This window comes from Notamacropus eugenii, chromosome 5, assembly GCF_028372415.1.
Source record: "Notamacropus eugenii isolate mMacEug1 chromosome 5, mMacEug1.pri_v2, whole genome shotgun sequence".
NCBI classification, from domain to species: domain Eukaryota; kingdom Metazoa; phylum Chordata; class Mammalia; order Diprotodontia; family Macropodidae; genus Notamacropus; species Notamacropus eugenii.
Window position 1 is genome coordinate 69651018 of NC_092876.1, and position 15184 is coordinate 69666201.

General features: G+C 46.6%; 1 protein-coding gene across 4 annotated transcripts in view; it reads left to right on the forward strand.

Annotated features, from left to right (window-relative positions):
• The window catches only part of RCC1 (regulator of chromosome condensation 1), a 31585-nt gene extending 16582 nt beyond the window's left edge, over nt 1-15003 (forward strand). For 3 of the 4 annotated variants that reach the window (XM_072609577.1, XM_072609580.1, XM_072609579.1), the window contains 9 exons: nt 2324-2405; nt 4586-4773; nt 5120-5299; nt 6771-6867; nt 7258-7380; nt 7954-8109; nt 10026-10145; nt 10655-10807; nt 11935-13254. In XM_072609577.1, coding sequence (XP_072465678.1) covers nt 2333-2405; nt 4586-4773; nt 5120-5299; nt 6771-6867; nt 7258-7380; nt 7954-8109; nt 10026-10145; nt 10655-10807; nt 11935-12110 — 1266 coding nt within the window. In that variant the 5' untranslated portion in view covers nt 2324-2332 and the 3' untranslated portion in view covers nt 12111-13254. Of the gene's footprint in view, nt 1-2323; nt 2406-4585; nt 4774-5119; nt 5300-6770; nt 6868-7257; nt 7381-7953; nt 8110-10025; nt 10146-10654; nt 10808-11934 lie in introns of all 4 variants that reach the window. The other variant, XM_072609578.1, reaches the window with a different exon arrangement.
• Nucleotides 15004-15184: the final 181 nt, after the last annotated feature.

Genomic DNA, 15184 nt, shown 5'->3' on the forward strand with positions numbered 1-15184 from the left:
AACCATATAATATATAATTGTAGTATATATTTATATATATTATTATATAGTATTAATATAATATATAATATATGCAATTATACATTATAATTCTATGTATTATAACACATAATAGTTATATATAATAATAATATACATAATAAACCACATAATAGGAGAGTATTCTTGGAAGATTAGTTGAGCCACTGGATGGCTGATTAACATGCTCTTTTCAGAATTAAGGAGGATGGATACTGATTTGACTGATTTGATTCTGCCCAGTGCAGGAGATGGAGAGAACCTGAAAACAGCAGCAGTTGAGGGTTGGGGTGGCAAGATGACCAGGGTGACCAGTTGGTTTGCACGACCATCCTTGTCTGGGACCTGCCAGACAAAGTAAACAAGATGAGTTTGTTGTCATTGTCAATGGGGAATTGTCACTCCCCAATCTAGACAGCTGAATCCTAAGGCTAGAGTTCCAAAAATGGGTAGATTCACTGCCCTAGGGTCTAGCTGTTGGGGGCAGATGGGCAGCCACCTGACTTGGGTGAAGGGCTGCGTGGGATGGGAAGCATTTTCTTTTTAGAGTCCAATTATACCAGAGTCCAACTCAAATGCTCCTTAGGTCTGTGACTCAGGACAAGTCCCTGCACCTCAGAACTAAGATTTTCTTAACTGTAAAATGGAGATGCTATTTGCTTGTACTGCCTGGGTTGTTGTGAGGAAAGTGTTCTGTAAACCTTAAAGCACTATTGACACCAGAATTAGGACTGTGACAGAGAGAGGCAGCTTTGCATAGTGGATAGAGATCCAGCCTGGTCAAACTCAGCCCCATTAAAAAAATATTACAAGTGTTGATGCTGGTTTTCAACATTGTTGGAAAGAAAAATGTTGATGCTGGTTTTCAACATTGTTGAAAAGAAAAATGTTGAAAACATCTCTTCTCACTATCCCCTTCCTTCTTTCTTGGAAGTAAAAAAAATACAATTGAGCAAAACAGACCTAATTGTTGACCATGTGTGATAGTATGTGCTGTAAGCCAAGCCGGTAGTACATCCTGTCTGGGCAGATCAGTCCTCTGGAGTCAGAAATGGTCTCTGCCCTGGTCTCAGTTCTGATGTCTGCTGCGGAGGATATGGTGCCCAGCATTCTCTAGGCTCTGTTTACTTCATCCTGCATCAGCCTACAACTTGCCTAAGTCTCCACAAATTCCACTGAATTCCTTGTAGTCTTTGTTTCTCATGATTCTGTAGTACTTGTGTGCCACGGCTTCTTTACTCTTAATTTCACTGCCTCCCAAAAGTGCAGCTGTAAATATTTTTAATATTTATTGTTATTAATTGTATTTATTGTATTATTTTATTGTTACATTGTGAACTTCTAGTTGTTTGCTTCCCAGTCTCATTTTAGAGAAACCCAACATTGGATATAGATCTACATGTGGAATCATACAGTACATACTTCCTATATCATTTCTTTTCTCTTCCTAAGTCCTTTGTAGTTAATTCGACCATCATGTTGCTCAGAATAGCTTAACCATTCACAGTTATTCTTCTAACAATATTGCTGTTATCGTATACAGCGTTCTTTTGGTTCTGTTCATTTCACTCTACATTATTTCAATCAAGTCTTGCCATCTTTTTCTAAAATTAATCTGCTTGTTATTTCTTACAGAGCAGTAATATTGCATTTGCAGGCAGGGGAAGTCACTGTGTTAGCTTATAGACAGCTGGCTGTGGATCTAGGAAGACCTGCATCGTGCCAGATTCCTTTCCAGAATGGTTGGACAAATCCGCAGGTCCTTCTGCAGCCCCTTCAGAGTTGACTGTTGGCCATACTTTGTCCCTTTTGCCAATTTCCAGAGTGTGAGAGGAAACCTTAGGGTCATTTTGATTTGTGTTTCTATTAGTGATTCCAAGCATTTTTTCTTAGCAAGTTGGCACTGGCAATTCTTCTGAGAATGTCTTTTCTTTGATAGGTCACTATTCCAGCATAATTTCTATTGACTTCTCCAAAATGGATGGAGCAGTACATAATTCCACATAATTCGAGCCATCATGGAAGACTGGGCATGTCTTCCTGCCATTTCTGCATTTCTCTGTAGCTGGGGGTTGGGTCCCAGTTGCTAGGGCTATCATCACTTTGCTGATGCCCACAGCAAGAGTCAGGCATTGGCAGGCTTGCCTTCAGACCTTTCATTCCCTCCTTTTCAATCCTAAATACGCAGGGTCCCTTGCAGATTAGACATCCTGGGTCTTCCCACTCTTCTTGCCTTGCAACAAGGCCCATACATGTTATTGGGAGTGCCAGTGATTAATAAGGCCTTGGCTTTGATTTTTTTCAGGTCTCCAATATGCCAGCCAAACGCTTGAACAAGAGAAATTCTCCAGCAGAAAATGCCACCATAGAAAGTAAAAAAGTAAAAGGTAATTCATTTGAATGAGCCATTATTAACTGTCTGCTGAATGCCAGGTGCTGTGCTAGGGATACAAAAATGACAAAAAAAAAATGATACTTCCTGAAAGGTCTTACCGCTCTCCTAAGGGGGAGGCCACATATGCACATGTCAGTGTAGCATGAGACCTCTCTGTGATATCACACCATCTCCATGCCCCCAACAGCATTAGGTACCCTTGGGAATGTTTGATGCCACTACTCTGTGGACCCTTAGCTTCCCTGACCAAGTGGAACTAAAGCAATGGAGCTTTCTGATATCTCAGTCACTGAGGCAGGGATGGGGAGGGAGAGGAAAGGGAATTGGCTGCTTAGGACATTAGTAGTAGAGCTGACAGAGAATGTCAAGAGTTGGGAAGGGCCTTAGAACAGAGAATGTCAGAGCTGGGAGGGCCCTTAGAACACAGGATGTCAGAACTGGGAGGGCCCTTAGAACACAGGATGTCAGATGTGGGGGGGGCCTCAGAACACAGAGTGTCAGATGGGAGGGTGGGGGCCTTAGAACTAGAATGGGGCCTTAGAAACTATCCTGGTCCAATTCCCTTATTGTACAGATGAAGAAACTGAAGACCAAGGAGGTAAGATGGCTTTGCCAGTGTCACATAGATAATCAGTGGCAGAGGCAGGACTGGTCTCCTGTTCCTATTTCAGATTCTTTCCACTTTGCCCCACTGAGGCTACTTAGAAAGGGGCATCTCTTTATTATACCACATGCACACCTTCCAATTCTGTTTGCTCGGTTTTGCAAGGGAGGATTGTGGGGGAGGGGGGCTGATATTCCAGGACCAGCCAAGGTGGGTTGATTCTGTGAGCACAGAAGGTAGGAGGAAGGAATGCTGCCCTTGGGGTGTCTGGCTTCTCAGCAGCTGATAAACTCAGACTCTGTTTCTTCCTAATGCTGCGGCAGACGCCAGTCCACCAAACACAAGTAAGAGCTGTAACTTCTTGATGTTCATCCCTGCCCTCCCTCTCCTTGCCTGGCCTCAATCCTTCCAAAATACAGCTTAGCTGATCCCTACCTTTTGGGCTTAGGGGGAGAGAGGTGACAGCTGCTGCTTGCCTTTGTCCTTCTTCCCCTGCTGGTCCAGCTGCCTGTCCTGTCCCATGCGGTATAGCAAATGACAGAGAGTGTGAGTGGTTGGGGTGTACAGGAACAGGACATCTTGGAGATGAGGCCTTTATTGAACTACTGGCAAAATGCCGGCCCCATAAAGGGAGATAGTACAAGCATTATTATTCCCATCTCACAAATCAAGAGACTGAGGGTGAATGAGACGGTGGCTTGCTGAAGATCCCATATGGTAGAGGCAGGGCTATCAGAGGGAGGTCCAGTGCGCAGAATCTTGTCCCGTAGACTCCCACTGTCTTTGCTTACCCTAGACCACCTGAGATGGGTATGTCCCTTTAACTGTCTTAATCTGCCCCCACACTAGGGAATGAGTTGGGGGGTGGGGGGGTTGAGTTGGTTTGTTTTTTTTTTTTTTTGAATGATGTCTAACAGGTTTTGGGATCATAAGAGGAGTCAGGGTCCTAGGCAGCCCTCAGAAGCTTTCATCTACATTTGACTGGGTGGGTGTGGCTCTGTCCAATGTAGGGTCTGAGCTCCCTGTGCCAAGCACAGGGTTAGGGCTACCCTCCTGATTTTCTGCCTCCATACCTTTGCTCTCCGCACTGCCTTGGACTCCCAACAACGCTCCCCAGGCCTGGACTTTGGGACTCACCTGGACATTGCCACACCTTTTATTGCCCTGAACTGTAGCAGACTTTCAGTTTTCTGCTTTGTGGCTTTGGCCCCCTTCCATGTCCTGGATCTCTGGATTGTCAAGGAATCTTGGGCCACATTAACCCAAGACAAGACCAGTTAGGAAAATAAAGCCGCCCAAAATAATGAGAACTAGTAAGTAGGATTCTAGTGTGCTAGCTCCCACACTCATAGTTCTGTCTCTTCCAAGGCCAAATAGAAGGGACTGCGAGCTTATCTGGCTGCCTTCTGTTGAGAACTGTTTTTCTGCAAAGGTTCCTGGTCAGGAGCTTGGAGCCTTGGCTGATACAGGAAAACAGGCCCATCCCCCCTTGCTCCCCAAGTGAGCTCTCTTGTTCTCTGAGCATTTCCCCCTTTTTTTCTCTCCTCCTCTGTCTGTTGGGGCTCCAGTCTGCCACAGGTCTCATCGAACGGAAGCAGGCTTGGTGCTGACGCTGGGCCAGGGGGACGTGGGCCAGCTGGGGCTCGGCGAGGACGTGATAGAGAGGAAGAGACCAGCCCTGGTCACCATGCCTGAAGGCATCGTGCAGGCTGAAGCTGGAGGGATGCATACCGTGTGTCTGGGCAAGAGTGGTAAGGTGAGTACATGGGGGAACAAACAAGTGGAGAGTGAGAGAAACCTCCCAGATGTTAGGGTAGATGAATTAGTACAGGGTTCTGATCTCCCTTCCTACTGCCACCTTTCACCTCTACTGAGTAGTCTTTGTAGCAGGTACATCCATGGCCACTAGTATGGTCCCCCTGTGGCCAGAGTGATGGCTGACTGAACTCAGAAGGGGCAGTTGCCATTGAGCCAGAGGGCCTGAGTGGTAACTGAACCATCCCCTTCAGCCATCCACCCAGAATTCATGATAGGAAACATCCAGCCCATTGTATGGAGCCCCCCGTCTGGGGTTGACAACTGGGTTTATGTTCTGGGCACAGGTCTACACCTTTGGCTGCAATGACGAGGGTGCCCTGGGAAGGGACACCAGCGTAGAAGGCTCAGAGACCATTCCAGGGGTAGTGGATCTGTCGGAGAAGGTGGTGCAAGTTTCAGCTGGAGACAGCCACACTGCAGCACTCACTGAGGATGGGCGAGTTTTCCTGTGGGGCTCCTTCCGGGTAAGGCCACCACCACCTCGTGTCCTGGGAAGAATTGCAGGGTCTGGGAGAGGTGAGGTATTGTGCTAGTGGTAGTGACAGGAAGGAAGTTCTCATCCCAGCTCTGAGTCTGAATGCCAGAGAATGAAAGCGATTGGCACACAGCCTAAGGTCATGTACACAGTTGGTGACAGAGCCTGGGCCAGGTCCTGGAACCCAGATCTCTTTACACTGTGCAGACCAATGTTCTTTGACTACACATGACTTGTCTCCCAGGTCAGAGGACCACCCTCTAGGCAGGCTGGTAAGAAGAGAAGAGATTCAGGTTGTAGTTGAAATGCCATCTTTGTCCTTTACGGGTTTCCAGTCCAGTGGGCAGGTGGGTAAACAGGTAGAAAATTCCTGAATGGCAAAATATCCTTATCCAGAGGGTTGGGAAAATGGGAGCCAATCCGGGCTTTAGAAGGGGACAGTTCAGGAAAGCTTCCTGTGATCTTTTTTGGTTGATATATTAAAATGCTTTATTGATACTTCTTTTTATTACATTGCTGTCACTTCCAAATGATACTCCCTCCCCATAGTGCCCTCCCTGGTGACAAAGAATTCTAATTATAGTCAAGAGGGATCACTGTTTTGATCCAAATTAATGGAGTTTACAGTGTTGCTTTCCTTTGTATTAATGGAGTCATTTAATCATAGGTGTCAAATTCAAATAGAAGGGCATCCCTATGGGTCCCATATTGACTTGGTTATCTACATTGTATTTCTCTTTACTTTGTTTCATATTAATTATGTATTCTGCCCACTCCATTGCTTGTGACACTGGTTACGCTTCTGATGTAGATTGTTCTCCTGCTCCATCTTCACCGTATGTCGGAGTTTCCCTTTGTTTCAATGAATTCCTCAGATTAGTCATTTCCAGAGGCACAGTAACAGGCCATTATCCTACTTATTATGTGCTAGCCTTGGAGCACTTTCCCCAGCCTCTGGCTCCTGTTTTGCTGCTGCTTTGTTTCTTGCTACCACAAATAGTGCCGATGTTAATAATGGGGTGGGTCTCTGAATTTGACTCTCTTGGAGTATATGGGGTTGTGGTAGAGTGTACAGTATGCTGGACTGGAAGTCAGGAGGATTGATTTCTGCTTCAGACCTACCTTCTGAGATTGTCATAAGGATCAGATGATAGGGTGTCTGTAAAGCTCTTCCCAAACCTTAAGGTGTTTTGTAAAGGTGAGCTACAGCTAAGATCAGGCACAATTTCTAATGTTGTTCCAAACTGTTCTCCAGAACCATCAGCCTGAGAAGACTTCATATAGTTGGTGACCAGAGCTGGGATTTAACAAAGGAGGCAGGAGATGTGGGGCAAGCAGAAAAGGGACAGGGGGTGCTTCAGACTCTAGTGTGTGGGCCAGCAGAGAAGGAGAAAACTGGGTGGAAGAGGAAGGAGAAGGCATGGGAGAAGTGACATGTCATCTCCCATCCCCACCCACAGGACAATAATGGAGTCATTGGTCTCCTAGAGCCCATGAAGAAAAGCATGGTCCCTATACAGGTCAAGCTGGAGGTGCCTGTGATCAAGGTGGCATCAGGTAAATGCAGAACCCTGGATGGACCCTGGCCCCAGCATGATTGAGAAATTGTAGAACCATAAAGTAGCTTGGGGACCAAGAATTTGTAGGACCTTAGAACACAAAATGTCAGAGCTAGGAAGGCCCTTAGAATACCATGTCAGAGCTGGGAGGGGCATTGGAGACTATTTAACCCAACCTGCTCATTTTATAAATGAAAGAGGTCCAGAGAGGGAACAGGACTGACCTAGGGTCACAGAGATTAGTGGTAGGCTGTATGTTGAGCTAAAATGTGTATTTCAGGCTGGCAGAGATAACCTCCTCAGGTAACCCTTTGGCCCTTCCCTGAGGATTGCACTAGCAAAGTCTTGGCTGCCCGGGATCCCCAAGCTTCCCTTCTCTCTCCCCCAGGCAACGATCACCTGGTGATGCTGACAGTGGACGGCAACCTGTACACGTCAGGCTGTGGGGAGCAGGGCCAACTGGGCCGGGTGCCTGAGTTCTTTGCCAACCGTGGGGGCCGAAAGGGACTTGGTAAGTGACTTTGGCTGCTCTGCTTTGCACAGGTTTTGTCATAGGCAAAGTTGACCCTAAGGATAAGGCTGAGTCCTACTTTTTCCATGGAATCTCTTAGGTTCTGGAAAGCATCTTCTGACTCTGCCTTAGCTGAGCTATTCCCCCAATCTCCCTTCCACATCCTTCTGTATTCTTTGGGGTGAGCCACAGGATTGAATGAATAGATAGTATAAGATTGAATATGTAGATAGAATTCTGGAAGAAATCAGGCCTTCTTCATAATGGTTGAATATCCTTTGGCCCAAGACATTGGGCCTTTTGGGGATTATGTCTAGCTGGAACTGTTTGAGTAAAATTCAGTATCTGGGTTGAAATGACCAATCTGTAGTCTACAGGGTTGAAACTGAGGAGGGTGTGGGGAGGTTCTGATCCCTAAGTTCTCTTACTACCTAGGAGCAAGTAGTGTTCAGCAGGACTGCCCCATAGCTGGCCAAATAGGAGATTGGTTGCCATGTCTGTATTCGCTCTTCTGCCTCCCCCCCCCAATTTTCTCTGCTGTTACCCATGCTCTGCTTCTTCACTCCCATGCAGAGCGACTGCTAGTTCCCCAGTGTGTGCTGCTGAAGTCCAAAGGCCATCGGGGTGCAGTCCTCTTCCAGGATGCCTTCTGTGGGGCATATTTCACTTTCGCCGTCAGCCGTGAGGGCCACGTTTATGGTTTTGGCCTCTCCAACTACCACCAGCTTGGTGAGTCTGAGTGTCCTCTGTGGTGACTTAGACATCCCCAGGTTTGCCCATAGTTCACCTGAGGACTGTGCCTAGGACTTCTTCCCTTCTCCAAGTCCTCCTCAGGCCCAGTGGCTCTCAGTGACATCCTGCAGGAGGTGATGGGATAGATTCATAGGGTCCAGGAAGGGATTTCAGAAGCAAGCTCTCTCATTTTACTGATAAGGCAACTGAGGCCCTTGCAGGTTCTGTGACTTGCTAAAAGTGCCATCAGTGGTGGGATTTGAACCCAAGCCCTCTTACTCCCAGCCCAGAGTTCTTTGTACTATGTGTGCTGCTTCATATCATGCTGGGTTGGCTTTGGGATACAGGCTCCCATTGGCAAGGCAGCCTGTCCATCTTCCCTAGTCTATTGGGTTTCTCATGCAAACACCCAGCACAGTTTGTGTCTCTGACTTCTCTTATGCTGGGTACCATGGACAAGGAGTAAGCCAGGAAAGGAGGTCAGACTGAGGATTTCCATTAACCGTAGCTATGAGAAGCTGACTTGCCAGCCTCTCAGCCTCTTTTGTGTGAGGGACCTCCCCTTCCTATTTGGGCAGATGGGAGAAAGCAGTGGACCCCTTCTCAGAATAACATGTTTAAATGCGCAGAATAAAATAAATCAGGTGATCAGGGAAACAAATTATATTGGAATGCATTTGTTGAAATAATTTTTTAAAAAACAAATTTTGTGATATAGTCATATGCTTTATTAGTACATTAAGTAACAAGAAAACATTTCAAATATAGGCACTTTAAAGGTGAAATTTATTTCTTTTGTCAGGAAAGTCATAGGTGGTGCTTATACTTCCCTTGATTTGTTGCCTGTGTTCATAATAGAAGGAAATGTTCTATTTCACTTAAAGCTTAGTGAAAATAAAGATGTAATAATTTTTCCACCCACGTTCATAGACTCCTTGGCACTCTGTTGACCTCAGCTTGAGAGCTGCTGCTCTACAGAGATACTGCATGAGGTTGCCAGCACATTGCAGCTACGTTGTAATGTCCAGAGTCAAACAAAATACTGACCATCTCCATCACTGAAAAATAGTCTCGCTGTAACGTGTTCCAAGTCCCTGAGACTGCACTAGACTTTTCTCCCTGTGTTCAGTGGCCCTTCTTTGCTCAACCCTAGTCTTTTAATTCCCTAAGACACATTTCTAGGCCTTGGTAAAGCCTGATACATAGGCTTGATAGTATGAATTTTGAATGCATCTCCCTTTCGTAGCATTGTTTTCATAGAACTCACTGACCCTGATGATGTTTCACCTGACACTACATTTTTGTAGGATCAGTTAATGATGTCAGTCAGGATATGTCTCTAGAGCCTTTGTCCATTCTAGACGCAGGCTGCAGTCTCTGGGCATAGAGAACAAGGACTGTTAGGTAATGTGGAAGTTATCGGGGAAGAAAGTCTGGCAGAATTCAAGGCCAGAGGGATCAAGTGGGGGCAGAACAGACATCAGGAAGTGACCTCACTCCTTGTCTTGCTGACGTCCCTGTGGGATGGGAGTTCTCAACCTTTTTTGACAACTATTTCAATACAGTTTCCTTTATAATCCTACATATTTTTTTATTGTGCATTTAAAGATGTTACTTGAGAAGGAGTTCATAGGCTTCATCAGACACTGCCAAAAGGCTCTATAATATAACAGAAATGCTATAGCAATCAGACACTGTGCTTCCCTTCACTCTTAAGCTGTGCACCATGTCTCTTACCTGTTGGGTGAGAGGTGGGGCTCTTCCCAGTTTGCCTCGTTTGTCTGTAGCTGTTCTGTATCCTGGTTCTTTCGACCCCACTGGGAAGGGCCATAAGCCATTTGCCCTCAAAGACCTCCCATGGGAAGGGGCCAAAAGAATCATGCTTGATCATCTGACTTGGGGTCTCCCCCCAGGTACTCCAAGCACAGAGCCTTGCTTTGCTCCCCAGAATCTGACATCGTTCAAGAACTCCACCAAATCCTGGGTGGGCTTCTCTGGAGGGCAGCATCACACAGTTTGTTTGGACTCAGAAGGTAAGCTGCTTTGGGGGGTGGGGCTCACTGAGCATCATGGTGGTAGTTTGTGGGTTTATAAGGTCAGTCAACCAGCCCATGAGTATTTATTAACCAGCTACTGAGAATACAAGTACTAAGATGGGGGGGGGGGGAGGGCACACTCTCTCTTTCTTCTTTCCTCTCCCCTCGGCTTCTTCAGAGTCCCTCAAGTGATCAGGCTGAGGGATATATATGAGGCAATTCCTTGGGCACTCCCAGCTTTGGGATACAGCTTATATTCCTATGGGACAGTTGACTCCCACCAAAGGTGTTGATTGGTCCTTCTTCCCTCCTAGTCCCTTCTTCCATGTAACCACACCCTTGAAGGGGGCAGGCACCAGCTTTTCCAAACTCTCCCTGGAACCATGGAATGCGAGATCCTGAGCCCCAAGAAGGCCTAAACTTAGGGTTGGGGAGAGGGAGGGTGACAGGGTCCAGTGGTGTCCGCCTGTGCTTCTCACCAATCCATGATTCTCCCCTGACCCCAGGTAAAGTGTACAGCCTGGGCAGGGCTGAATATGGGCGCCTGGGCCTCGGGGCAGGAGCAGAGGAGAAGAGCAGTCCAACCCTCATTCCAAAACTGCCTCTGGTCTCATCTGTTGCCTGCGGTGCTTCGGTTGGCTATGCTGTAGCCAAGGATGGTAAGTGGGGGGCAGTCTGCTGGTCACTCACTGAGCCCCCCTGGAGATTCTTTTGAGTCCTGCTGACTGGGGGTGGGAAATATCCAAATTTAGTCTCTGCCTTTCAGGAACTTGAGGTCCAAACGTGTGAAACCATGAACTGGGATCAGTTTGTGATTAAGAGTTTGAGTGAGGATGGTGTGGTGTAAGTGTCTCAGGAGCAGACGGGGATGGATAATCTGGGCCTGATCTGGTACTCACTGGGCACACATCTCTAAAATGAGACCTTGGAAGAAACAGAATGATGGCGTCATCTTAGCCCCCATCAGGAGGCATGCCAGTCTTTCCTCTTTGACTCCTGCTTTCTCCCTGGACCTCTGTCACAGGTGGAGGGTGAGCAGCAGGCCCAAAACCAGGGACCCTTGCAGTCCTTGGGGACCACACCCCTGATTGAAAGTGGCCACATTCCCATATTTTAGTAGGACGTCCAGAGCCAATTGCAACACTCCCCCCCCACAAAGAAATTAATGTCAATAAGTCTGGCTTTGTATATACTTTGTTTGCTTTTGCAAATAATGAGAAAGTTGGACTAGACACCTTGTAAGGTTTCTTCCTGCACCTTTGAGAAAGACACAAAGGTGGTGTGGGGGCAGTGAGCAGAGGGGAGGCTGGCCCAATGGGAGTCGGAGGTCCTCACTGAGGAGGAGACAAAAATAGGGCTGAGGAGTTTTGATGGACTGTATCATGTCAGCAGGGGGAGCCACAAGAGCTAGAAGTCCTGCTTCGTCTGTGTCTAGAACATTGATTTGGTGACCTGTGTGGTGTGGTTAGGACTGTACTATGACACTGGAGCTGAGGGAGTGGGGAATAAACAGACACACTGGGCTTTGCAGCCCACAGGGATCTCGTGGGGTTCTGGGCAGGTCATGTCTGTGAGGAGTCTCACGGTGAGTGCATTTTCTCTAAGGATGAGACCATGTGGCTCTCGGGAGGCTCAGTGCTCTAGGAGGTAAGAGAGATGGAGGAAGGGAGGGGACGGAAGAGGGCTTGGCATCTCAGGTCTGTAGGGTGTAAGCATGGGGCTTGGTTGGGAATTTTTGTGGGGCAAGGCGCTCACCCCCACCTTTTTTCCTCCCCTCTCCCTATAGGCCGAGCGTTTGCCTGGGGCATGGGCACCAACTTCCAGCTGGGCACAGGAGAGGATGATGACGTCTGGAGCCCAGTGGTGATGGGGGGCAAACAGCTGGAGAACCGGGTCGTTCTGTCTGTGTCCAGTGGGGGGCAGCACACAGTCTTACTGGTCAGAAACAAGGAGCAGAGTTGATAAAACCGTTAATGAAACTGTCTGCTCTCCCTCCCCCCTCCTCCATGGGAAAGATATGACTCCTTCAGCTGTCAGCAGAAAACCTCCATCTACAGACCTTTACTTTCCCCTCCAGCAGCAGAAATGGAATCTTGGCTCTTTTAGGGAATTGTCTTAGGAACATCAAGATGAAGGGATTGCATTAAAATACGCAAAGAATGAATGGATGGACATTTCCCACCTCGGAGCTGCTTTCTCTTCTGTCTACTCTTCATCTCCCTTTAGGCCCCTTCACCCTGGCCTCCCTCTGACTTTGGGTTCACTGGAAGAATGTGATTGGAAGCCCCATAGGTCCTCTCTCCCACACGGCCTTCCCCACTCATACCCCCCCACCAAGAAGCCAGAGCTTTCTCCCTTTTGCTATCCAGTTCACATGATTTAAAGTCATTCACTGAACAACTGGCTTTGTTTCCCCATCACTCCGTCCCTGTATCCACAGCTGTTATCTTGCTGACCCCTTCCCCATCCATCTGGGACTGTCAGTTAAGGACAAGGCTTACCCACTTGCCAGAAGGGGAACTGGGCCAAGGTTGATCCCCAGAACCTCAACCAGGCATCTTGCCCCGGGTCCCCCAGGGAGGGGCCTGGCCAGAAAAAGGAAGACACTAGACAGGTAAATGGCAGGGCTCAGGATGTGGACCCGGCTGCTGCCCTTTGGCTCACAGCTTCCCCCAGGACAGTGAGCGTCCATGCCATGGAGGCAAGGCAAGGCAGACCTGGTGGGCCAAGAAAAGAAACCAAGTGACATTTTCCACACTCTAGCACGGATGGCCTGAGTATCTCTCATTCATCATTCCCCACAGCCCAGTCTGAGGCCCTGCTACCCACTGACTTCCTGCAGCCAGATTCCAAATATCATGAATGGCAATTGTGTTTTTCTGGGAAGGAGAACTACCTTTTTATAAATTAATTTATAACAACATGAAAGTGGAAGGGATGTGTAGGTATGGGAGGCGGGGGAGGCTGGTCCTTGAGGGAGGGGAACATCATTTTGTATAGTAGCTCAGAAAAATAGTTTTGATTGTTTTTTTTTAAAAGAGTTTAAAGTATTTTGGTCAGGGAGAGTAAGATCTTTTAACACTGAATAAATTGAGGTGGGTTTTTTTTTGTTTGTTTTTTTAAGGAATGGATCTGTTCTCATCTTTGCTCCATAAAGGGGTAAAGTTTGCAGTAAGGGCAAGGGGAAGGGAGGATTCTGCATCCATGTGAATCTTAGCATCTAAGAGGACTGATTCTCCAGATCTCTTGGCCTCAGATGAGCTTTACGGACAATCCTTAAAAATAATACTACATGAAGTCAAATCTGTCTAGTAGCATGCTTGCCTGATGCTGCAGGGCCTGTTCCTGTTCATCGCGTAGGTGGTACCTTATGTTCCTAGTACTGTTAAAGCTTCGTCTTAGGTAGGAAGATGAGGCTTAAGAGTTCTGACTCTTAACATTCGGCTTTCCGTTTTTGGGCAAATACTTCTACTTTTCTGGGCCTCCGTTTTCATGAGAGCCTATCATTTAGAACTGGAAGGCATCATCAATTGTAATCCCCTCATTTTACAGAGATGGGAACTGAATCCTAGAGAAGTCTGCTGCCTTACCCAGGGTCACAGCTAGTCATTGGTAGAACTGGGATTCAATTCTGCTGAATCCAAGCCCTGAGCTATTTTTCTCCTTCTCTACCCTTTCCATACTCTCAACCTGGGAATAATCAGATTTATCCCATCTACCTGCCAGAGATGTTAAGAAAATAGTTTAGATACCATAAAATACTGTATTGCCCCGAGCTGTGGTTATCATAGAGATATATGTTACAATTTTTATTCTTAAATATTTGGCTAAGCAGGAGTAAGGTAGATGCCACAAGTCATGGGGGAGATCGTAGCATCTACAGCTAGAAGGGACCTTAGGTGTCCTTAGGTTTAATTCTATCCCCCTCATTTTCCATAGGAAGAAACTGCTCGGGGTCCCAAGTCCAGGAGGGCATTCCAACTCAGGAAAGCTGCTTTTGTGTAGAATACTTAATCCATGTGGTCAACCACAGGAAATTAGGGCCTTACTGCTAAACCCAGCCCCAGGAGGGACGCCAGACTCACCAAGAGAACTAAAGTCCAGTTGGTGGATCTCAAAGTATAGTGTCTTCTATCTCTAATCTGTTTAAGTCATTCTCTTCCATGACCTACTAATGATACCTAGACCCCTCTTAAAGTTTTGGGGATATCCAGAATAAGTGATCAGAAAGAGAATGTGGCCTCCTGTGTTGAATTGTCCTATTTAGTTGTCCTTGAGAAGCATCCTGGCAGATTGGAAGAAAATTATTATCTGCTCTTGTTTTGGATAGGCCTGAGATTAACTGGCTTAAAATTTCTGGTGTTTGGTACAGGCATGACAAAGGTGTCTTTGGACTTTGCAGCTAGATGATGCTTGCTCACGGCTGAGCCTGAATAGGAGGAAGGAAGCTCCAAGCCTGTCAGTGGAACAGGGTATGTGGAGAGCATTAGATTTGGAGTGAGAAGTTGCGGATTTGACTCCTGGCTTACTCTTTCAGTAATTTATTGACCTTGGGCATGTTGTTAAAATGGTTAACGTAGCAGATTTCTAAGGGTCGATGTCCATACATCTATTACTTAGCTTCTTGTTTTTTCATCTGTGAAACCCATTTATCTTTCTGATCCCTCTCAAAGGGCTAGGAGATCCCAGTGTCTGTGAAAGTATTCTTTGCTTACGATAATTTTCGATCATAAAGTGGCTAACAATCTACACAAATACAACCAAACAAAGAGTGAGGAATGAAATCTCCAATGAAACCATGGAATCCAAATTATTTTTTCAAAAAAATACATAAATGTGACAAAATGGTAACGAACCTTGTGCTTGGTGTCTCCTTCCCATTTCTTTTGCGTCTCTGTTTGTTTAAAAGTTCACTGTTTTTTTCATATGTGATTCTGTATGTTATGATTCCATTGTAGGCAGCTTAGTGAGTAGAAAGAGACTACTCAGGTCAGAAGATTTGGGTTTATTTCTTAGCTCCAACTCTTTCTACCTTG